The 24,198-nt window shown below is 55.5% G+C and overlaps 1 protein-coding gene across 1 annotated transcript in view; it reads right to left on the bottom strand.

Annotated features, from left to right (window-relative positions):
• Positions 1-24,198, bottom strand: part of DAB2IP (DAB2 interacting protein) — a 127,171-nt gene that overhangs the window by 63,866 nt on the left and 39,107 nt on the right. Inside the window, 1 exon segment of the mRNA XM_047768317.1 lies at positions 16,886-17,034. Coding sequence (XP_047624273.1) covers positions 16,886-17,034 — 149 coding nt within the window.

The raw sequence follows: 24,198 nt of genomic DNA, 5'->3' as shown, positions 1-24,198 counted from the left end.
ATGCCACTGGTGTCCCCTCCCTGGCAGCACACTGGGCTGCTGGATTCCCTCCATACCCTCAGGGCCAGCCCCGGGCCTCCCTGGAACCCGTAGTACATGCCCTGCTGTTTATCTGAAGAACTCAGCAGATTTCTTCTGAAAGTGGAATCTGAGCAGGACAAAGGGCCCTCGGCTGGGGCTCTTCAACCAGACCAAATAAACACTCAGCCTCCCACCAGCAGGGCTGCAGTTTATGTTTGGAGAGGGGCAGGGAAAAACCAAACTGAGCTGAGTTTGGGCTGAAACTGGCTTTCAGCCAACAGTGGTGGCAGCGTCTGCATCTCAGCTGCCCACCTGGGCCCCAAGCTGGACCAGGCGGTAGTACCTCGGCCCTGAGGTTATCCTGCAACCTGATAACCCAGCACCTCAGCCACCAACATCCCTCAGACCTTTCCAGAGGAGGGAGAATCCAGAGCTGCTGGCTGGAAGTCTCAATCCTTGAGTGGGTCTCAGATTTACCTGGGGGCCTGTCATGCCTCCAGATCCTGGACCTGAGAATCTGACTCTCCCAGGAAGGGCTCTGGAATCTTTTTGCAAAGTGCCCTGATGCTCCAGGAACCAAGAGAAGGTGCACTGACCTCTGATGCCTCCCGAAGCCTCCTTCCCAGTGCCCGCAAAGAATGCTTGGCCTCTCCCTACCTGCTGCTGCCACTTCCTAAAACCCTGGGGAGTCCGCAGGTCTCAGAGCACCTTCAGCTGGCAAGCCTTCACCCCACCTTAGGGGGACAGGTAGGCCCCAGTGAGCAGCTGAGATGAATCGCAGGGAATAAATCAACCCAATTCATGGGCTGGGGGGAGAAGTACATTGTTTACAGAGATTTTCTCAAACAAGGAGTCTTTGGTTGACCCGGCATTTTTTTTCTTTTTCTTTTTTTTTGGTCTTTTTTGCCTTTTCTAGGGCTGCTCCTGCAGCATGTGGAGATTCCCAGGCTTGGGGTCTAATTGGAGCGGTATCCACCGGCCTACGCCAGAGCCACAGCAACGCCGGATCCAAGCCACATCTGCAACCTACACCACAGCTCACGGCAATGCCGAATCCTTAACCCACTGAGCTAGGCCAGGGATCAAACCCGAAACCTCATGGTTCCTAGTTGGATTTGCTAACCACTGTGCCACGTTGGGAACTCCTGACTTGGCATTTTTATCACCAGAAAATTACAAGTCATGTTGCCATTAAGAGGAAGCAAAGCCTAATAAGGCAGAGAAGCCTGGCCTGAGGCTGCAAGGGGCTCCCCCTCTGGAGTCCTGTACCTTCTCAGCTCAGGAGGTTCTTAGGCAGCCCTCTGTGGACCCCTGTCCCTGATACTGGCTGCAGAGGCTCCTGTAGGGCCGCAGGTGCCCAGGCCAGCTCCCTGAAGCAGGTGACGTGCATGGAGTCACACAGGCCCAGGTTCAAGTCCAGACTCTGCCATTTAAAGGATCTATGATCTTTTAACCGCCTTCAGCTTCAGATTCCTCCCTTGTAAAATGAGATCTCCATTTCCTGGGACTGCTGTGAGGCCCTCCTTTAGCCCCTGCCTCCCAGGCCCACTGGGTCTCCCCAAGCTCTTCCGTCTGCCCAGAGGGCTCTTCCCTGCCAGCTCAGCCCACCCCACCACCCGGACAGATCATACCCTCTAGTACACACGCTGCCACTGCAATTACACACTGACCTGTGGGACAATTTCACTGCAGGAGGAGGGCCCGGGGCTGGTTTTCCTCCCCACTGCCTCGCCCAGCCCAGCACCAGGCCAGCGCTTGGCAGGCCCTAGCTGAACGGTACCCACTCTCCTTATCACCAGGCCATCAGCTTCCCTGTCTCATCAGTGGCTCCAGACCTAGCAGCTCAGGGACTCCCGCTTTCAGCCCCTATGGTACTCTCATCAGTGCCCTGCCCTAAAGGGCCCTCTCAGACCACCCGGCACCTCTGGGGCCTCACAACACCAGGAGCTGCCTTCTGGGACCTGGCCTTGCATGGCCCTCCAAACGTCTCGTGGTAACACCTTCTCAGAGTTCCAGAAGCAAACCAAGTCATTTGCCAACTATTTTCTCCCATTAATCTCACAATGCATTTGCTATTTTCCCTCCATAATGACTCATTTAGCAGCAACAGAGCAATTAGGCAGACCGCAGAATATTGATTTTCTAAGTGGGAGAAATGTCCGCACGAACGTCTCAATGCCTGTCTCAGGCTGTCTCCTGCCACATGATGGGGTAAACCTTAGGAGAGCCTGGCTGGATCTGTTGGCAGGATCCCGGGATCTCCATCGAAAGCTCAAAAGCATGTGTGTGCAAACGTGGGCGAGTGTGTGTGCATGACACACATGATCCCATGGAGACCTCAGAACCCGAGGAGGTCGGCACCACTAGCACACCCATTTTAAAGAGGAGGAAACAGAGGTTCAGAGATTAGACAATTTGTCCTAAATCACACAGGAAGCTAGAGAGCTAGATCCAGACCTAGGCCTGCGTGTGTCAGCAGAGCAGAATTCTGTCCACTGAGGAGCCCTTGTGTGGCCTGCGCCCTGGGACAGCAAGGGGGATGTGGCACTGGAAGGCGACGCCGTGGTGTGACCCAAGGAGACGCCTGAGACGGAAAACAGTTGGTCCAGGTTCTGAGGCTGTACACCTCGGCCTCAGCAGAGCCCCCAAGCCTCCCTGCTGTGAATAAGTTCACCCCTGGCTGCCCCAGGCCATCCACCAGGCCTGGGCAGTGGCCCTCAGAAAGGCCTGGAGAAAGAATGGCAGGACCCACCGCCCTCCTCTTCCTCCACTTCCCAACCACCACCACCAGCCCCAGACAAGTGCCCACTCAACTCATGGGGCACTTCAAACATTCCCGCCTATAAACGGAGAGGCCAGAAGAAAAGGTGAGAGTCAGGAATGGTTTGCTGAGCTGCTGCATCTATGAGGAGCCATATCTGTACATGGCTCCCAAGCCAGGCCCCAAAGCTGGGATCCTATCAAACAAGACTTTAGCTTTCCTCCTACCTCCCACTGCCAGAAACTCCCTCAACACAAGCTGGGATGGAGGCTACAGGGGCCATAGGTCCCCAAGGTCCCAGGGCCCAATGTCAGCCTACATGCTGACACTTACCTGGGGAGCCAATGGTTTCTTGGTGGCCAAGGGAAAGAGCTGAAGGTCCAGCTAGCAGCCATGGGCTTAAATGTCAACGCTGCCACCATTACTAGGGCTCTGGGTGGAATAATGTCCTTCTCTGAGACTCAGTTTCCTTACCTGCAAAAGGAATAATGCCTACCCTGCCACCTCCCTCGCTCTTATGAGGGCTGAATAAGTAAACGACAAAGTGGCACATACATGTTGGCTAGCGAAGCTCAACAGAAGGGAAGGTTTCCAAGAGCTGGCACTGCCCAGCAATGGCAGGGCACCTCCCCACTATAGGAGACGCATGAGCAGACCCTAGACAGTCCATGAACAGGGGAGGCAGAGCATCCTTCACGCCCTCTCATACACCCAGATGCACATCAGCATATTAAAGGCACCCAGGGGTCCAGCACTGAAGAAACTGACTTGCTTTGGCTCATTGGATGCTTCCCTGACCTTTTGGACTATGGAAACCCCTCATCACAAATGCCCACTAACAGATGCAAGGATGTGGTGTTCCGTGGAACCCAGTTTGAGAAATGATCCTATGGCCACTTTGGACAGTGACTAGAGGAGGTAGGGAAGAAAGCAAGGCCTTTCGAGCACAAGCCTGACTGGAGAGACTATAGGACCTTCCGCAATGTCAACGACGAGTCAGGAGCAGACCGAGCCCTCAACTTCCCTTTCTAGCATCACAGGGAGACAAATTCAAGTGCCCAGAGAAAAAAAATTCACTTCAATGAAATGACATGGAAAGGGACTAAAAAACCTCAAATAGGAGTCCCTCCCAGGCTGTCCCTGACCTTAACAAGCCCACAAACTCAGAGGGACTGAAGAAGATATCCCTCAAACAGAAATCCTCCTCCTTCCCTGCTCCTGCTTGAAAATTCACCACCACCGCCTTAGCCCTCGGGGTCAGCAGTGCCTCCTTCAGGGTTCCCGAAAGCAGGGCTGAGTCCCCAAAACAGCTGATCACGTTTCAGAGAAGAAGAGCTTGCAGGACCACCGAAAGCGGGAGATGAGGGAATCCCAAATCATTGCTATGTCCACACCCATCCGTGGAGCCTGGAAGAAGGCAGCCTGTGTGACCAGCCCCGCCCATTATGATGCTCTGGGCGCTGCATGGACACACCCCCTTCAACCCAGTGCCCTCTTCTCTCTCTGGAGGGGCTGCGTGCCAGGAAAGGCCGAGGAGTCCGGGAACCACTAGCTCCCTGGAAGAGCTCCGGCAAACCCATCCATGGCAAACCCATCCATAATGGTGCAGACTTTGCTCCCAGCAAGGACAGAGCTTTATTAATTATTCAGGGGACAGTGCAATTATGCAAATCAGTGGGCAGCCTCTGCCCGACTGCTGCCTTCTGCAGGAGTCTGGGGGAGGGGGTGCCCAGAACCCGAGTGGCTGGGGACAAGAAGGGAGCCACTCAGCCCACAAAAGGGGAGTAGCACCCCCACCACCCCATGCTGGGCCCACAGTGGGCTCTGCTCAGAGCCAGGCCCCATCCCACATACAGGAGAGCTAGTAGCTGCTTTGAAGAACAATCCTAAGAGCTGGGGATGCCTTTTGCCAAAAAAATACCCCCAAAGCTGTTGCCGGGTCAGCAGTGCCATCATTCAAGGCTTGCTCCTGCAGATCCTAAAGGCAAGGAGTACGTCCAAGGTTTCCTCTAAAAAGCACACTTCTAAGGAGAGGTGCCACCTCAAATCAGTGTTTACCAATGGCACAGAGCACCACCGCTGCTGGGTGGGGGGAGTGGGGGACAGGAAACCCTGGATTAAACAGGTGAAACTGGATCCTTTACTGCAGGAGCTCGCAGGGCCTAGAGAAAGGATCCCACGATGCCCATGGAGGAAGACATCTAGTTGCCACCTCCAGGAACCAGGAACCAAGTTTCTAAATTCTGGACAGACTGCTCACTGCATCCCCTCAAAGGTCCGTCGTCATCCATTGACTCCAAAATCCCTTGCAGCAGGTTTCTGTAGCTCGCATCAACAACCACCAGCAAAAATGTGACCTTCACGTGCACTGGGCGGCTAGACAAGACCACCTCAGGCAGGCTGGACCTAGCTCCTGGCAGAAGCCCTGCCCATGGCTCCGCCACTGCCCCACACCCACCTCTGCCCCCTCCCCAAGGCCCAGCAGCTGTGCAGGTGCCCATACCACCTCAGCTCCACAGGGGTTGGGTCAGCTGAGAGCCTGGCTGCACAATCAGCAACCCCTTCAGCCAGTCTGGCTGGAGGGCTTGGTGCCAGATGCACCCATCTTCCCACAGGTGTGGAACAAAGGCTGATCTGGGGGTCTCTGCCCACCATCATCACTGTTTTCCCTTCATCCTCCAGGGCAGTGATGGAAGTGACCTCTGCATACTGCCCTGGGGAGGAAGGGGAGGCGCCTATGCAAGGACAGCAAGCTCACTCACAACCTCTGCCACCCACCCACGACCTCTGCCAACCCATACCTCAGCCAAGATCATAAACCAACATATCCAAATGCAGCCATAGCTCATTAATGCTACCAAGAGGAAACAAGATGTAGAAGCCCAGATTCCTGGGGGAGCCCACAGGAAAAGACACGTACAACCACTGAGCAAGAGCAAGGGCAGAGGCAGCCCCCGAGCCGGCCCCAGGCTCGCGTCCTGGAGACTCCACCCACGGAGACCAGGGGGAAGCCCACCTCCACTGCCACCCCGTCACCTCAGGTCTACAGCGCCTCTAGTTGCCTCCTGTTGACCAGGGTGGCCCTGGGACTCTCCTTCAGTCCCCTCTGTTCTCTGTGTGGGAGACAGTACAACACCCTGGCAGCATCTAGGTGCAAATCCCACTTCTACCACCCACCCGCTGTCTGATCAGGGAAAGTGGCTTTTACCTGTAGGAGCCTCAGTTTCCTTATCTATAAAATGGGGAGAGGGCAGTACTGTGCAGTAGTTAAGAGTACAGACTTAGGAGTGGGCTCCTTGGGTTTGAATCCTAACTCTGCCTTTCCAGGTGTGCAACTCATGTTTTCTGGTTAAAAACCCAGGAAAATAACTGTGTATGTAGCTCACAGGCTGCCGTGAGGATGGAGTGAGTTCCTCCCAGGGCACAGTTGAGAGCAGGCCTGGCCTGTAGGATCTGTCCATCACACTCATTATCACACTGCAGAGGGCCCTGGCTTTGAGTCCAAAGAGACCTAGATTCTAAATCCATGGCGAGGGTAATCCCCGATAAGTGACTGTACCCCTGAGACCAGTTTCAGCACCTGTAAAATGGGGGGAGGATAAAGCAAGGGTTGTCAAGAGGATTAGAGAGGACGTCCACACAGCGCAGGTGCCTGGCACGCGGCAGACGCTCCACAAATGGCAGGCAGGCTAGGGATGCTGTCACTGACTGAGCGGGTCTGGAAAACGGAGACCACGGGACGGTGGTTGACAGCGGGGCCTTCGACAGTAAAGCCAGACCACCTGGGTTTGAGTCCCAGCTCTGCCACTTACAGCTGGATGACGCGGGCAAGTGGCTCAGTCCCTCTACACCTCAACCTTCCTCTCGGTAAAATGAAGACAGTAATATCCTTCCAAGAACCGGTGTAAGGATGGCGTGAGAAAATTCGGGAAAGGGGCTGGGCACAGAGTGGGGCCCTTCACGGCTGATGCTGACACGGCATCACCGAGAGAGGCTCGCCAGGAAGAGTGCAGAAGTGAAAGGCACCCTGCCCCACCCCACGACCGTATCACCTCCAGGAGCTTCTGGAGCTTCTGGACGGTGTCTTCCGTCCAGGAGTCCCCGAGTCCTGGGCACTGAGACATTAGTGTTTGCTTTCGCTCTGCTGAGATGGGGAAACTAAGGCTCAGAGAGCAGCAGTCGGTGGAGGGGGGACCGGGGACCAGCTCTGGGTGGCTGACTCCAGCACACCTGCTGGCCTTCTGGAGAGCTGGCAGAGCAGGGGACTGGCTGTAAGGCAGTCATGGGTTCAAATTTCAGCTCCATTCCCCACAGGCCCAGATTCCCCTGCCCACCCGCCCCCATCTTTCTCCCCCAAACTCAGCAGGACCTGGCCTCCTCAGTTGGGGGTACAGCCCACCCCACCTGGCCTGGCCTCTCCCAGGAGCCTTTGCACAGACAGCCACGCTCACCCCTTAGCTGGTTCTCGCCAGGCTGCACTAAAGACCTCCACTCCCAAGTGGCGGCCAAGGGCATCCGGCCCAGCCCTGACACGTTGGCTAGTTCTGTCCTATGGCCTTTGACTCAGTGGAACTGGGCTTGAATCACATTACTGCCATTCACTTGATCCTGGTGACGCCAGACAGGAGAAGTGACTGCATCTCTCTGAACCTCAGTTTTCCCATCTGTTGCTGGGAGGTTGGCCAGTAACAAGAGTGGGCCTCTGGGGCTCAGGTGGGCTGAGCACTGGACCTGGAGTTAGGAGACAAGTCCCAGCTCCAGCTCTGCCCCTTCACCTCCCAGGGCCTCACCAAGCCCACCTGGGGCATGGGTGTGGAAGTGCTCTGGACAGCGGGAGCCCTGGGCTAGCACAGGAGGGGCCACTGGCTCTCCTGCAGGAAGGGCAAAATTCTCCCAAAAGGCATCACAACCTTAAAAAGACGCCACGTGCTAGTGGGGGGATTCTAGGCATCAACCGGGGGACCGATCGCCTGGGCAAGGGGTTCCTGGCACACACCTAGGACACTATCCTGTCCTCTGCAAAAGGAACTAGCTTTGGGCAGGGGCTCTCACATTTTGGGGAAACACAACGACTCCACCAGAGTCTAACTCAGGAGGTCTAGGGTGGGATCCAAGAGTCTGCATTTTTTTTTTTTTTAAGGGCCGCACCCGTGGCATATGGAGGTTCCCAGACTAGGGGTCCAATCGGAGCTGTAGCTGCCGGCCTACACCAGAGCCACAACAACACCAGATCTGAGCCATGTCTGCAATGTACACCACAGCTCACGGCAATGCTGGATCCTTAACCCACCAAGCAAGGCCAGGGATCAAACCCGCAACCTCATGATTCCTAGTCGGATTCATTTCTGCTGCGCCACAACAGGAACTCCCCCAAGAATCTGCATTTTATCCGGGGGTCCTCCCCGAGATGGGCTAGTCAGTCCTGCCCCGGGGCCAGGCCCTCAGCTTCTAAGATAAGAATGGAGTTTTACCAGAGCCAATTCTAGGACTGAGTTTCCGGGTGAAATCTGGGGAAGGGGGGAAAGAAGGGTGATGGGCGTGGAGGGGCGGGGCTGTGAACAACCAACCTATTAATCAATCTCCTCCCCAGCCCGGAAACTGTCATTGTTGAGGCGCACGCATCCTTCACGTGCTAGCAGTCTGCAGCTGCAACACGAAGCTTTGATTACGGATGTCAGGAAGACGGAGCACGAAATTAACTTCCCCTTAGTCAGTGGGCACAGGGAGACGCTGCGCTCACTCACTGCCCTCCGTCTGAAAACTCCTCACGACAACGTCGCATCAAATTAGAGCCTGCGCTACCAGGGTGGCATCTATATCTGCCCGAAGCTCTTTTACAACCAGGCCTGGCACACAAGGGCCTGAGGCTGGGAGAGAGGTCAGGGCAACAGGCAGGCAACAGGCCTGGGGTTAACTGGGCAGCAGCCAGAGCCAGCAGGGAGGGCCCCTTGGCTCCCCCACTGGGGGCTGCCGCCGGAAAAGGGAGGAGGGGGTTCACCGACAAGGAGGGACCCACCCCTCAGAGCACCTGAGGTGGGGCAAAGTGCAAACCCAGCCTTCTACTGGGACCAGTTCCTGCCCCACCAGCCCTACTGGAGAGCCGGGAGATAGACTTTTCCCGGGTTGATCACACTGAGTTCTCAGTGCGACCGGGCCCAGGAGCCTGGTTCCTGTGACTCCCACACCAGCCTGGCCCATGACGATCCAGGTACACATGGCAGCAGGAGGGGCAACAGGAGGTGAGGGAGACAAAGCCCTGCTCAGGTGCCTTTTGGAGCTGGGGGCTGCCCTCTGGCCCCTTCCCTCCTAGCAGTTATTCATCAGGCAGACCCCTCAGCACCTCCTCAAGACACAAAGAGCCTCCCAGCAGCAGCCCCCCCAGGCCGCCATCAGCCAGGGCCTTCAAGGGGACAACTCCAGCAGTCAGGTGCACAGCTACCGAAGCGGGTGTGAGCAGGAGAACCCGGGGACGACCTATTCTTGGCCTGCCCACAGGATCAGGCTAGACCTCCCACCTTGGGGTCACTTCCCACCCTCCCCCAGGAAGGCACAGGGTATTCCCAGGAGGCTGCCAGGGACCCCTGCAGGTGGGATCCATCTCCTTCTCCTTCCCCTGGATTCTCACCCCACCACCTGCCTGGCTCAGAGGGGACTTCTAGTGCTTCTGCAGGGACCTGGCTTTCATTTGCCAAGGAAGGTTCTCACATGTGCACAGCTGGGGGCTATGGTGTAGCCTGTAGACTGGAGGTGGCCGGCAGGCAAGGACAGAGCTCCCTCTGTCTCAGGAGGGGTTGCTGACACAGGCCAGCCTTCCTGGTGCCCCAGCTGGGAGGGGCAACTTCTGCATCACTCCCATCGCAACCATCTCCTCTGCAGGCCTGTCCTTGAGGTGGGCAGGCAGATCTGACCCAGGTGACCCTGCACTGAGCACTGAGGGGGAGCATGCCCCGGTGGAGATCTGGTCCCCCAGAAGCTCTCTCAGGCTCTGGAACCGGGCAGGGAGGGGGTCCTATAGGCAGCAGCCCAAAGGCCACTGGAGGGGTAGGAAAGGGGTGAGTTTCCCCGGAGAGTGGCCAGTGACAGTCCCATCCATAGCCCAGGCCTCAGGCATGTCACCTGGCTGCTCTGGGGCCTCAAAGGGTGGGGGTAGGTGTGATGCAGCCTCACCCCAATCCAGACTTGCTCTCCACAGCCACTCACGCCCCCGCCTCCAGGCTGGGAACGTGGCCCAGGCCACTCCTCGCAGGCGGTGGACTGGTGGCCAGTAGACACACAGCACGGTTCTTCATGCAACGGGCGCCTTTCCACTCGCCCACAGCCTATCACCCCAGGAGGGTGGGCAGGGAGGAGCTGAGGGTGCCCGGCCACCTAGGAGGGGCCACCATGCCTGCGGGGGGAGGTGGATGTTTTCCTTCTTGCCTCTTCGGGTTCCCTGTGATCTCCAACTCTCTTCTGTGGCCCTCTAAAATAGCCATTAATTAGAGCCTGGTAATTAACTTTCTGGTTCAAGTAATATTTTGCAAAGGAATTCCATTAAAGAGTCGATTTGCATACCCTCAGACGTGGAGCCTGGAAATAGGCAGGGTTACTCTAAGAGAATGCAGCTGGGCCCCATAGCACCCCTCGGGACTGGCACCCCCGCCTGGGCTCTGCTGGCAACTAAAGGCATAAAGGGACTCCAACGGTGGCTGTCCTGATGGCCTGGGGATATGCTGAGCCCTGGGAGGTTCTCTTCAAGAGGGCGGGCAGTTAGTTCACGGGCTGGCCAGCTCAGAGGCCACACGCCCAGACAGCAACCGCACACATGCACACAGGTGTGCACAGGTGAGAGCTCCAACACAGAACACACGACACACATGGTGCAGTGTCAACACACACGCACCCGCTGGTAGACAAATACACATACGAACACAAGACACAATGAGAACGCTGGCCAGCACTCATTGAGCACTTGGAATGGACCATATGTCCACAGCCGACCTACAAAAACAGCCACTTCATGTGGTCCAACCCAACATGAAGTGCCAGGCACTGTTCCAAATGCTGTACATGCGACTCCTCATTTCAGATGCACAGACATGTACAAGGACTTTTATGTATAACGTACGCACACCTTCCTGAGGGCAGCTGCGTGCTTGTAAGACATACAAAAACATGCACTCGTGGATGTACACAGGCCTACAGACACGTGTACAGAGAAAGGCTTCTCCAGCCTTTAAAACCCCAGCCTGGGGATGATCACATTCTCCCTAGCTAATTTCCACCGTTCTGAAAAATACTGAGCGCCTCGGGTCTTCGGAAGATACTCAAGGGAGCTGCAGATCTAAAAGGAAGGCGATAAAAGTGAGGAAGCAAAAATAAATGGGTTCTTCTCTCTGTCGGGTCACGTTCTGGGGCTTGGCCCTCCCTCTCTGGAGGCGAGGCTCAAAGTCAGCCCTGCCCCAAAGGTGCCCAAAGACTCCAAGTTCAATGCTGCAGGTGGGCTGGGACGTGGTCCTGAGGCCTGGCTTCTGGGATGTGCCCACCTGCACACCTTTAACGGTGTGCCTCAGTTTTCCCAAATCTAACAGCCCCTACACCGCCTACCTATTCTGTACGGCCAAGGCCTCTCAAAGTGCTGTGCAAATGCCAGGCCTCCTTATGATAATTATCGGATTAAGAATTAAATCTGATTCCCTTATGGAGAGCGGGGGGTGGGGTGGGGGGAGCCTTCCTTGCAGGTAATTAATGAATCCGCCGCTATAACCGCTTGGAAGGCAGAGGCCCATTTAACAAAGATCCACCTACGTGGGAACTCTCAGAGGTGAGGAAGGCCAAACAGGACAACCAAGAATCCTGCAAGGGGCTTGTCAGAACGTCCAGAAGGCAAAGGACAGGAATAGACAAGATCCAAAAAAGCAGTATCACTGCTGGCCATTAAACTCAGGAAAACAAGGTTCAATCACTAACAAGCAAAGAAACGCAAGTAACAAAGAAATGCCATTTTTCCGCCTATACAAATGACAGAGATTGTTTTAATGATGACACCCACTGTTTCTAAAGGTGTAAGGAAAACAGGTGAGCACCTTCAAAAATCATTGAAGGAGACTCAACTGCTACAGGCTTTCCGTGGGAGGCATTTTAATCAAAAACCTGAAACTGTTCGTATTCTTTGACCTAGTAATGCTACAGCTTTATCCCATAGAAACAATCACAGATGTAGACCAAGATGCATAGTCAAGGATTTAAATATCGGCCATTGTTTTTAACAAGGAAAAGCTAGACATAACCTAAATGTCTAAATTATTTTTTAAAAAGTATGGCCCGAACATCAGATGGAACAGTGAACTTTTAAGATCGATTTTTAAAACAGACATAGCAGAGATTTGCTTTCACAGGGGTAGACAAGAACAAGGGTCATTCTGATCTGCTGTTCCTTGTGTTCAAAGCAAAAATGATTCTCTGGAGTTCCTTTCATGGTTCTGCGGAAACAAACCTGACTAGGAACCATGAGGTTGCAGGTTCAATCCCTGGCTTTGCTCAGTGGGTTAAGGATCTGGTGTTGCCATGAGCTGTGGTGTAGGTTGCGGACGTGGCTTGGATCTAATGTTGCTGTGGCTGTGGCGTAAGCCGGCAGCTACAGCTCTGATTGGACCCCTAGCCCGGGAACCTCCATATGACACAGGTGCAGCCCTAAACAGCAAAAAAAAAAAAAAAAAAGAATCATCACAAAGAAAGGAACGTGAAAAGTTGAAGAGTCATTCAGGATAGTAAATGATAAGATGATTTTTTTATTCTGGAGAAATGTGAAATCTACTAAAAACAGTAAGTCTGAAAAATAAGGTTTGAAGAATAAAAATGAATGATTAAAAAAAAAAAAATGATCCTCTGTCCAGCCCTTTTCACCACATGAGGGACAGAAACATCTGCCATCTCTCTTGAACTCACAACACTGCATACAGATATGTAACTGTTCCCATACCAGAGATGAGAAAGCCGAGGTTTACCAAGATGAAGGGACTTTCCCCTGCCAGTATTAACTGCCATGTCGTGAAAACCTACAACATGCTAGTCTAACCCCTCTCACATGTTATTATGTACTTAATAAAATTTTAGAAACGTTTAAGAAATGTGCAAGACTCAGTGTTAGTTGCTAAGGTAACAGCATTGAACAGGACAGACATTTTCTACCGAATACATGCTGAATATATTAACACTTGCAACAACATTATTATCATCGGGCCCATTCTGCCGATGTGCAAACTGAGGCTCAGAGAGGTTAAGTGGCTTGCCTCAGGAACACCAAGCTTCCCATGACTCCCAGAGACGTCTAAGCTGCACAATCATGTTGACGTCACCAAGGGAAGGCGGAAAGGACCAGGCACGCCCTGTCTACAGGAGGGAGGGAGAGAGTGGAGTAAACCCAGGCCTGGGTGCCCAGCCCTCCTGCACCTACTGTCAGCAGCCAAAGCAGGAAAACAGATCCCACCTTCCATTTTTTTCCCTGTTGCTCATCAAGCTTCCTCTCCCCACTCCAAGGAACACCTCACCCGAAGGGGCAGAACGGAGGATCCCTGCCTACCCAGGGCCAGTCCAGGGCCCCTGGAAGGCCCCGCCCCCACTTCCAAATGCCCTCCCTGCCTAGTCTGACACCGCGTGGAATCCTACCATGAGTAACTTGCAGGTGTGGGAACTCCGGGCAACACACACATTCCCTGCAAGGGGTACTCGATCTCAGGGTGCACCCGGCAGCCTCGCACACCTGCACCTGGCTGCCCGCCTGTGTGGAGGGCCCGAGTCACCCAGAAACACTATCAGGAAGAAGATACTAGGAAAGCACATTACTGCCAGCTGACCCTCTTAGCTACTCGGGAACATTAATAAATAAATGAGTGACTCAGAAATTATCTTCTGGGAAGGCAGAAACACCACATCCGAGATCGCTTTTACCAACATTAAAACAGCCCTGTAAATGAAGCAGGAACATTTCCAGCCTGCAAAACAAAAATGCTTTCGCCAGCACACCTTTCACCTGGAAGTCTGAGCAGCATTCATGCCTGTTATCCAGGGGAAATGATTACCTGTCCTTGGTGCTTATTTCCAAAACCTCCAAAGAAGAAATGAATGTTGAGGGGCCCAGCAATCTTGGAGACGGGCTGAGAACCTTCCCCAGGCTGTTCCCAGGGGAATATGTACAAAGGCTCAAACATGTCCTGTGGCCCTGGTGTGCCCACTGAGCCCCGGCTGGCTTGACCCCAGCCTCACAACTGCACAGCAGCCCTCTCCCTGCATCAGCCAAGCTCAGCATCTCCAACCTGGGGCAGACTCCTTTCCCTGGGAGCTGAAAGATCCCAGAACAGAACCAACTGGTTTCCCACCTCCAGATGAGAGAATCCCAGCGCAAAAAATAACCTCCTCAACACAGCAGTTGGCAGAGCACGGCAGAAAGCATGCAACAAAGCCACTTCAGCAGCCATAAAGCAGACGGATTCATCCAGAGTCACAACCCAAGTGGCCGCCCCCAGCCCCGAGTACCCTGTGCTCCTTCTCCACACGGGGATGCCACCAGAGAGACTGCCACCCCCACTTCCCTTCACCCATCCCCTCGCTAAGGCTGCTGTCTCTGCACTTACCCGATTCCCAGGAAGAGGCATGGCAGCCCAGTGGGATCCCACGGAGCCAGGAATTCAACCCCCTCCTCACTGCCAAGCCAAGCCAAAGATAGCCCGTTCAGCCCTTCCAGTTTTCACCAGCACCACCACCCCACGTCAGCCTCGGGGGAGGCGCCTCTCCACCCAGCCAGGTTTGACCATGAGCTTAGGGGTGGGGTGGGGTCTCCGTAGTTGGTTTTACTCACTCAGCTCCGAACAGGACGCCTCTGGGGGCTGCCCGTCCTTCCCATCAGCAGCCCCAATCAATCTATTTCTAAGCAAAGCGGCAAATCAGGAGACCCCAGTCCGAGCAAAACCTAAGACTGGGTAAAAGGATTTCAAACTCAGTCTCTCTGCCTGTCCGTGGGAAATCCGGGCTCCCTTCCTCTGCCAGAGAAGCCACCAAGCCAGATTTTGTTTCTAGAAAATTAATAAGACAATTCCACACCACTGCCAGTGACTTTCTGCTCCAACTGCTACCGTTTATCACCGTTTCTAGAAACAGTCATCTACAGTCTTGTAGTTCTACTCTCTACCCCTGACTCCGCGCCCCTTCAGCATGTGGCAAAGCTGACCTGAGGCCAAGCTGGGCAGGACCCGCTTGAGGCCATCTCGGCCATGCCCCGACCTCCAGCCAAGGGTTGCCGGCTGAGCGCTCGCCCGCTTCTCAGTGCAGCCTTCCCGCTGGAGGGAGGTAAACACGGCAACACAGCACGCACGCTGTCTGCTCCCGGGAGGGCAGACACACTCAGAGGCCGGACCGCCTGCTGTCTCTCCTGCTCCCCAGACAACCAACATGCATGCACACAAAACGGGGTACGTACACAAGGCCCCGCATGCGGGTGCAGAGGGTCCTGACCCCCATCAAGGAGAGCGCAGAGAAGGGCATGTTCCTGGGGGAGAAAGCCGGAGGAAGGGGCCGGGCAGAGGGAGGAAGGCAGCGAACCCGGTGGCCTGCCGCCCAGACAATAACAAAGATGGGAATGGAGATTTTCAAAGACGCAGTGGCTGCACCCAGCGCTGAGCTCTGGCCTGGCTAAATCTTGCTGCCAGGGAACGCCTGGTCCCCTGGGGCACCAGGGCCATCAGAGAAAGGCTGAGGGTCCTGCCTCAAGCTGAGCTTGGCAGCTGGGGCAGGAAACCAGCTGCAGGCAGAGGTGAGGATGCCCTAGAGAGAGTAGTTCTGGGCTGATAAAAATTAAAGGTCTGGTAATCCTCCTGGAGGGCGGAAGGGGTACTCTTCCAGAAAATGCTAGGGGTCAGTTAAACAGTCACTCAACCTTGGGCGGGAGTTGGGCTATAACTTGTACTCCTCTGCCTGCTGGAACCAAGGGGGAGGGGAGAGACATTTTCATTCTACCTGTGCCTCTCCAACAGGGAGTGCCAACCTACCAATCATACACAGGGGCACAGCCCTATGAAGGAAGGCAGATGCCAGGGGCCTCAGATGTGGGGGCTGAATGCTGAAAAGGCTCCTTGGTGCCTGCCTGTTCCTTCACCTCCACTTAGCTGAGCAGGGACACGTTCTAACTGGCACCAGAATTCATCGCCATGCCTGTGCCCAAGTAGAAAGGTGCCGGGCTAGTACAGCTGGAGAAGGAGGACCTGGGCCCGGAGAGGCTGTGTCCGCCCAGTGCCCCCGGACGCAGACAGGATGGCTTGCCCTTGCGAGCTGAAGCCTGCTCCTTGCCAGTGACTCCTGGCAGGCTGAACCATCTCCTCCCTCTGCTCTTCTGCCCCACAAGCCACCTCCCCTTGGAATTTCCACACCTGCTCCAGGCTTGCCCAGGAAAAGGAAACCGGGAATAGGAGACACCCCTGGGAGTGGAGAGGTGAGGGAGGGAAGCAGCTGCCCAGGCTGGAGAGGATGAGGCCCTTCTTCCTTGGCCTCAAGCAATGCCCCTGAGCTCAGGGCCCCAGCACTGCCCGCTCCGCTCGCCCCAGCCCCCAGCGGAGCACGCGCCCTACTTAGAACAGATGTGCCCCCTAAGCGGCCCAGCCCCCTGCTGCTCCTCCCCTCCAGATGTTCACCCTTTTCCTCACCGCTGGGTCCCCGCAAAACCCAGCCGAAAATGCCTTTTGTATCGGACGCCCAAGGGCTCCAGAGGCAGGGGGATGGATCCTGGGGTGGAGGTGCCACTTCTTTCCCCAGCCCCGGGCACCGCACCGCCCTGGAAACAATGCCCACCTCGGCGAGGCGAGGACTTCTTGGTGAGGGCACTTCCCGCCCGGCCTCGCCCCGCGGCTGGGTCACCCAGTCCTCACCCTCGGGGGAGAGAGAGGAGGGTCCTCCCGTCGCGCCCTCCACCCCGTCCGAGGTGGCCCCACAAGTTGCTGGAGGGTGGCGTGGGGTGCCCTCACGCTTACAGCGCGCCCCAGCCGGGGCTCTCGCTTTGTCCCCGCGCCCTCCGGGGCGCATCCTGGGGCGGCGGCGCGCGGAGGCCGGACCAGGCGGCGGCGGCGGCGGGCTCACCTCTCATTGTCCGCGGCGGAGGCGGCTGCGGCGGCGGCGGCGGCGCTCCGGAACCCCGGCAGGATGTGGCGGAAGCTGTGGTTGCGGTCCAGCTTGGGCTGGCTCTTGGTGCGCTTGATAGAGCCCTTGAGGCGGCGGCTGAGGAAGCCCTGCGCGCGGGGCGACAAGAGGGGGAAGGGGAGGCGGGGTTAGCGCGGCACCGGCGGGCCCGGGACCCGCGCGGGACCCGCGCCCTGGCTCGGGCGGCCGAGCGGCCGAGGGCGGGCGCGGGCTCGGGCTCGGCCCCAGCAGCTCGCTGCCCGCTCCGCCCGCCCGCCGACCGAGCGCCGACGGCCCGGCCCGCGCAGCGCGGCCCAGCCCACCCCACGCCGCCAGCCTGCCCGCCCGCCACGTCGCCCCCGCCCCCTAAGCCGCTGTTGCCATGGCGACGCCGAGCCGAGCCGCGCCGGCCGCGACCGAGGACGCCCGAGCCCCCCAGGCGCGGGGGCGGAGGGAGCCCCTCAGGGCCGAGGGGGGCGGGGCTGCGGAGGGGAGGGGACACCCCCCCCCCCACCCCGGGCCTCTGCAGCTGCAGCCCCCTCACCTCTTACTGTAAGGAGGTCACACCCCCATCCACCTGGAAGAATCCACGCCCCCTACCCACCCCGTCCAGGATTGCCAAAGCGCCTTCCTCCACCCAGGAGGTTGGTGTTCTCAGCCCTGGTTGCACAGATGGGGGAAACTAAGGCTCTTGGAGCAGGCGTTTGGTCCTCTGGGGAACGGCTGGCCAGCTCGGCACCTGGTAGTACCCTGCCCACCTGGATCCCTAACCTGGGCATCTTGCCTTTCGCTGGTGACTGTCACAGGCCCTCAGGGTGGAGCCCTTTGCCTGGAACCATTGTACCTCAGCAGGGGCAACCACCTTGGGGACAGAGTGACCTAGCTCAGACTGAGACCAAGGGACTGAAGGGTTTGCTGAGTATTCCCCCTGCATGCTTCCAGATTTGGAACCAGTCTGAGGGAAGCCTGGACCTTCTCTGGAGGGACCGCTGCCTGGTTCATTTATGACCCATGGCAGGCAAGGGCCGCTTCTGGGAGGACTGTGGCAAACCTCAGCCTGGAGAGCCCGCATTCAAGCCATTCGTCCATTTGTCAGGCTGCGCTGATATGCCGGGCCCAGCCCCCAGAGCTCCCAGTCTAAGGAAGAGACAGCATGCAGTACAGCAGCTCGAACCAGTGCTCCCTTTACAGGTAATGGGATGGATTTGGGGGCTCAAGGAGCCACAGCCTGGGGTGTTCTGGACCTAGAACCTTCAGGTAGTTGGAGGGAGAGCAAAGCTAGGGAAGGGAGATTCCCTTCCTGGTGGAGTTGCCTGAGAGGGATTCTGGGGACTCCCTCACTCCAGCCTCAATTCCAGGTAACATGAAGACAGAGGGAAATGGGAAAGTAACTCATTTGGAAGTTAATGTTGTACACAATCCGAACACTGCATTCATCCATCACACAATAAAGGGTTGGCTTGGCAGCCCTCTCTCTGGTCTGGGAAGAGAATTGGACATTTGCTATAGGCCACGCCCTTGTTGGATCTGACCTTGCTCTGGCCCTAGCACCCTAGACACGATGAGGGCAAACGCTGGCTGTACATGTCACCTCATGTTACCCACACAAACAGAAATGACAGAGAAACATTATCTCTTTCTGCAAATGAAGAAACCTTGCTCAGAGAGGTGAAATGACTCACCCAAGGACACACAGCTTCCAGGCAGGCCTGTCTCATGCCAGAGCTTTTCCCATAAGACCTCCCTCTTCTGCCCACCCTCTTCAAGCTTTCCCTTTTCTCATTTTTCTGCCCTTACTCCCCTCCCCCCAACTCAATCTCTCCCATTCCTATGCTTGTGGCCAGCTGTCAGAATTCTGCACATCCTTCAAGGCCTAGCTGAAATGCCACTTCATTCAGAGGGCCTTCCCAGGCAGGGGAGTCCAGACACCTCTCACCTCTGTAGCCTGGTATTACCCATCAATGCACTTTATTTAATTTTGGTTTTTTTAGGGCTGCACCTGTGGCATATGTAGTTCCCAGGCTAGGGGTCGAGTTGGAGCTGTAGCAGCTGGCCTACACCCCAGCCACAGCAACACCATATCCGAGCCGCATCTGCAGCTTACACCACAGCTCACGGCAACGCTGGGTCCTTAACCCACTAAGCAAGGCCAGGAATCAAACCTGCGTCCTCATGGATGCTAGTCGGGTTCGTTAACCACTGAGCCACGATGGGAACTTTCATCAGTGCACTTTAATCAGCTGCAGTTCAACACCTATCTCTTAGGGGTGGGGGGAGGGCTGCTCCAGAGGGGTGACCCACAGACAGGACAAGGCTTAATGCAGAGAGACCACAAAGGGTAGCAGGCCCAGGGAACGGTAGGCCCTCTGGGAGACACAGCTCAAAGGCAGGGACCTACACTCCGAATAAGCTCTGGGCTCTCCCAATCTCGGCCTCTTGCCAGGTTTGCGGGTGGGGTGGAGATGCACCTGGCTAAATTGGATGGGTTCTTCTCTCACAGGTATTATTGTCAAGCCAGTTCCCCCAATGGGCTTCTACTTTTTCTTGGCTTTTATTTTCTATACTGCTGAAGATTTCACAACTTTTACATTTTCGTGGTACCAAGAACCATGACGCACGTTTCACAATTTATGGAGCTTCTTATGCAGCAATATGGACAGCTTCAGCCTACTCCTGAGTTTAAAAAACAAAAAAGTTTTCTTCCTTCGAGGAGGGTGAGTGGGACACGTATCCCCATCCCCACCCATCACTCAGTGCTCCTCTGTTAAGCATTACCTGTCATCCTGACCGTGACCTTGGGGACTCAAACTCTCTATAACATTCACTCATTCGCCATCCGTAAAGAGCCGACTATGTGCAAGACACAATGACCAAGACTGCCATGAACACTGTGAGGTGAGCAGTGTACAGAATAGCAAAAGGACAGGGAGCTCAGATTCACTGGGAGAGTAGGTCTTTAGAGCAATGGGGAAAACCCCTGTTAGCCCCCGGCCACATCACACATGTCCACCCTGAAGGACCCTGTGCACCCCAGCAGACCCAGCTCAGGGCTCTACGTATGGAGGCTCAACAAATGCTCCTGATCCCCCGAATGGGGACTCAGATTCCAAAAGACTATATTACAAGGATGAATAAGGCCCAGAGGCGGGTAGGGTCTTTCCCAAGGTCACAGAGCAACGTTAATCAAAGACCCCAGACTCCAGTTCCCTGCCCTGCCCTGCCTCGCAGCTTGCTTACTGACCTCCTTCATGGGGTGGAGGGACAAGGGTGGCTCCTCACGCAGCCCTGGATGAAGGGAGACAAGCCTTTTCTCCTGTCCCTTCAGGGGGAGGTCCCAGGAAGTGATTTCTACAGGCAGCTTGCAGTCCTGAACTCAGGAAGAGGGACTGACCGACCTTCAGAAAATTTTGTTCTCGACCCAAGTCGATCTTTAGGGAGGGGCAGTGGACAAATCATATCTCTTCTTTGGGTAAAATGGGGTTCTCCATGCTTCTGGTGATAGAGCCCACTGCCAGCCCAGTGGCTGAGAGCTGGGAGCCGAAGGCAGGCAAACAGGACACAAGTCCAGCTCCACACACCGCTGCTGAGATGGTAGGCACGGCCCCTCACCAATTTGTGAAATGGGTGGGGGATGCAGTGATGACTAAGTAGGACAGAGAGGGCTCTGGGCAACCCCCCACCCACCCACCCAGCCCCTTTCCACATCCCCAGGGCCTGGCTCTTTATCCATCTTCTCCAGGAAGCCACCCTTGACTACACACACCTATCACACCTCTCAGACCAGCTCAAGTCCTTGCATACCACTTGTGTTCAAATCTTAGTTCAGATAAGTTGTGGGCAAATTACTGGACCTCTCTGAGCCTCAGTGTCCCTATCTGTAAAATGGGCTAGGATGCTACTCTGTAGGGTTGCGGAAGGATTAAACGAGTTAAGATATCACGAGTAAAGCGGTAAATACTAAGAAACTAAACACAGTAGTTGCCAGCTTTATTAGTATTTTTACCCTTGTTGGCTCTAATACAACCACCGATTTTTGGCCGAGAAGGTATGTGACCCCCACAGGCAGGAGTCTGTCTAGGCTCTCAGAGGAGCTTGAAAGCAACTTGGCAGCAGGGACAGGGCTGGTGTCACACCTAGTGAATGAATGAACATGCTTGCAAAAGCATGCCGGAGCCACAGAATATATCATTCAGTTTGGTAGTTTTGAACTTTTAAACAGACGCTTTCTTCTAAAGCAACCTCACAGAGACTCGGGAGGTTCAAAGTGCTCGGGCGGGCGGGGCTCCTCAGGTGGAGGCCTCAGCTTTCATTCACTGGCTCAGGGACTGATGTCTAAAGCTCAGCACGGCGCCTGCACAGTCTGAGGAGACCAGGCCTGCCCCCTCCCCAGTTGGGGTGCTCTGCCTTTGCTAACACAGCCCCATTCCCCTGCAGCTGTGCCACTGCGCTTAGGTCAACTAAGGCACCAGGAGCTTTTGCACAGGGCTGCTGCCTGGTGTCACCACCCCCAACCCTTGTAGGCTGTGCCCTGATCTGTGACAGCTCACTGCCCACGGGGACATCCTCCCTCCAGCTGATCCACAGGCCCCTTGGGCTTCTATCCACGTCAATGACCAAAGTGCAAGAAAGTCTCTCGCTGGAAGGACCCAAGTTCTTGGCTGCACCCCCATTCCCGTTCCCGACACTCCAGTTCTCCCCCATGCTGACCTTGACCAAAGCACTGCTTCTCTAGAAAGTCCTGGGCGACTTTCTCAAAGGCCTTTCAGAATTCCAGACATGTGATTTCTTTGTTTGCCATTTTTTTTCTTTTTTCTTTTCTTTTCTTTTTTTTTTTTTTTGCTTTGCTTTTTAGGGCCCCACTTGGGGCATATGCAAGTTCCCAGGCTAGGGGTCAAATTGGAGCTGCAGCTGCCAGCCTACATCACAGCCACAGCAATGCCAGCTCTGAGGTGCGTCTGCAACCTACACCAAAGCTCACAGCAATGCTGGATCCTTTAACCTACCGAGCAAGGCCAGGAATTGAACCCACAACCTCATGGATACTAGCCAGGCTTGTTACTGCTGAGCCACAATAGGAATTTCCTTCCTTCACCATTTCAATCAATTCCAAGTGATGATGCTGATAATAAATTACCAGTTATAGGGCTCTGCGGGGGGCACTCACTCACAGAATACCTCTCCAGCCCCAGAAGGGGAGGCCCAAGAGGGCCCCTTGCCTCTTCTTGGGAATCTTCTTGAGGACATATGTCTTACATTCAGGATGTTTGGGGTTTTCAAGTGGGGAAACAGAGAGGCTCAGAGAATTTAAGCCATCTGTTGAGAGTGGCAGAGCTGTTAGGTGGTAGAGCTGGGAAGGAAACCAAGAGAGTTCTAGCCCCTGGGGCAGGCAGGGTAGGGACCCCTTTACACCTGTACACTTTCACACACACACACACACACACACACACGCATACACACAAACACATCTAAGGCCAGAATGGGAGTAGTTCCCATTGTGGCTCAACAGCTTAGGAACCCAACTAGTATCCATGAGGATGCAGATTTGATCCCTGGCCTCACTCAGTGGGTTAAGGATCCAGCATTGCCACAAGCTGTGGCATAGGTCACAGGTGCAGCTCAGATCCTGCATTGCTGTGGCTGTGGCTGTGGCTGGCAGCTGCAGCTCCAATTTGACCCCTAGCCCAGGAACCTCTATATGCCTTGGGTATGGCCCTAAAAAGACAAAAAAAAAAAAAAGGCCAGAATGGGAACCTCTGCTCAGCCCATCCTCCCCAAGCCCCAGGCACCGTGCTGGACCTGGTGAAGGGAGGAAAGAAGGGAAGATGGGCTTTCCCCTGAGCTCAGGGCTGTCACCTAGGACCACAGGTTAGGACCTGGAGGCCCAGGGAGGGGTGACTTGCCAGGTTCCATCCTCACATGAGCCTCGCTCTCCCCCTAGGAGGTAGCATCTGAGGGGCCATGGGGTTGCATTCTAGCAACACCACTTGGGCACCTGGGAGTCACATGTCAGCACTGGCCTCTAAGCCACCTTCTCACCTGAGTGTAAAGCCCTCAGCACCATGAATGGCACATAGCAGGTATGCAACCAGGACCCAATTCCATCATCTATTTGGTCCTGCCTCCTTAATCCTGCCTTCATCACCTTCGCCCTTTTAACAAAGTGACCCTAGGTCACTGCAGACAGGTGGGTGCACCTGACCTGTCTTTGACTCCCGCAGAGCCTGGGCTGCCCACCCCGGGCCCCTGAGGCAGTGCTCAGGATGAAGGCAGAACCCCATGGTCCTCCCTCGGCCCAGGCCCAGCTCTTCCTCTCATGGCCATTTCTAAGGCAGGTACCCCAACAGACATCCTGCAAAGAAGGAGGCTGTTTTAGCAGGCATGTCTCTCAATTTCTTTCTGAGGCTCTGTGCAAATGCCAGAAGCATACCTAAATAAACAGGAAAGGGAGGAGAAGATCCCATCAGCTACCACCACCTCTCTCAGCCCCAGGAGAGCAGACCTGCCAGGCCCAGAGGCTGGCAGACAGAGCCAACACCTCGGCAGGCTGAAAGGGATGCCTCACCCCATGCTGGCACAGGCTCTGGGAAGGGGCTGAGATGGTGAGGAGTCCTGCTTCCAGAATCATGGGGTGAGAGCTGGGAGGTCCCACAGGGGGCAGCCAGGCCACTGCCCGCGTGATATAGACAATGCACCTGAAGCCCTGAGGACAGGGGGACGTTTGCAGAGTCACCGAGCAGGACAGCAGGAGAACCATGGCAGAACCTAGGTCTCCTTTCTCTTCGCCCAGTGCACTTTGCAATGTCAGCACACTTCCAGAACCTCCCAGGTTCCCCATGTTTCTTCTTTGCAGGCCTCAGTTTTCCCATCTGTATTATGAGGGGCTAGATTGGGTGGTCAGCAAACTCTTTTCAGCCTTGCTATTTGGTGACCATAAAGCTAGAGCAGCTGCCTTCCATAGTTGGCCTCTCCCACACCGGGCACCAATGCTACCAGAAAATTCGGTGGCTTTGCCCAAGTCCTTCAGATGCACAATCCCTCCTGCCCTCTTTCCCTCTTCCTGGGGCTCTGCCCTCAGGAAGCTGCCAAGCACCCCTGGTCTCCTCCCCTGGGATGGATGGACCATCAAAGACAGTCCGAGTAGGGGAATGACTCAATAATGGTGGAATGTCAGAAGCTGTGACAGGTGAAAGTGGGGAAAAATTTTAAGCCAGGATCAAGTTGGTGCCTTCCCGGTGGCCACCTACTCACAGGCCACCCTGTACCCATTGAACCCT

Source organism: Phacochoerus africanus, chromosome 2 (assembly GCF_016906955.1).
Source record: "Phacochoerus africanus isolate WHEZ1 chromosome 2, ROS_Pafr_v1, whole genome shotgun sequence".
NCBI lineage: Eukaryota > Metazoa > Chordata > Mammalia > Artiodactyla > Suidae > Phacochoerus > Phacochoerus africanus.
This window is presented reverse-complemented; position numbering and strand designations above follow the sequence as displayed.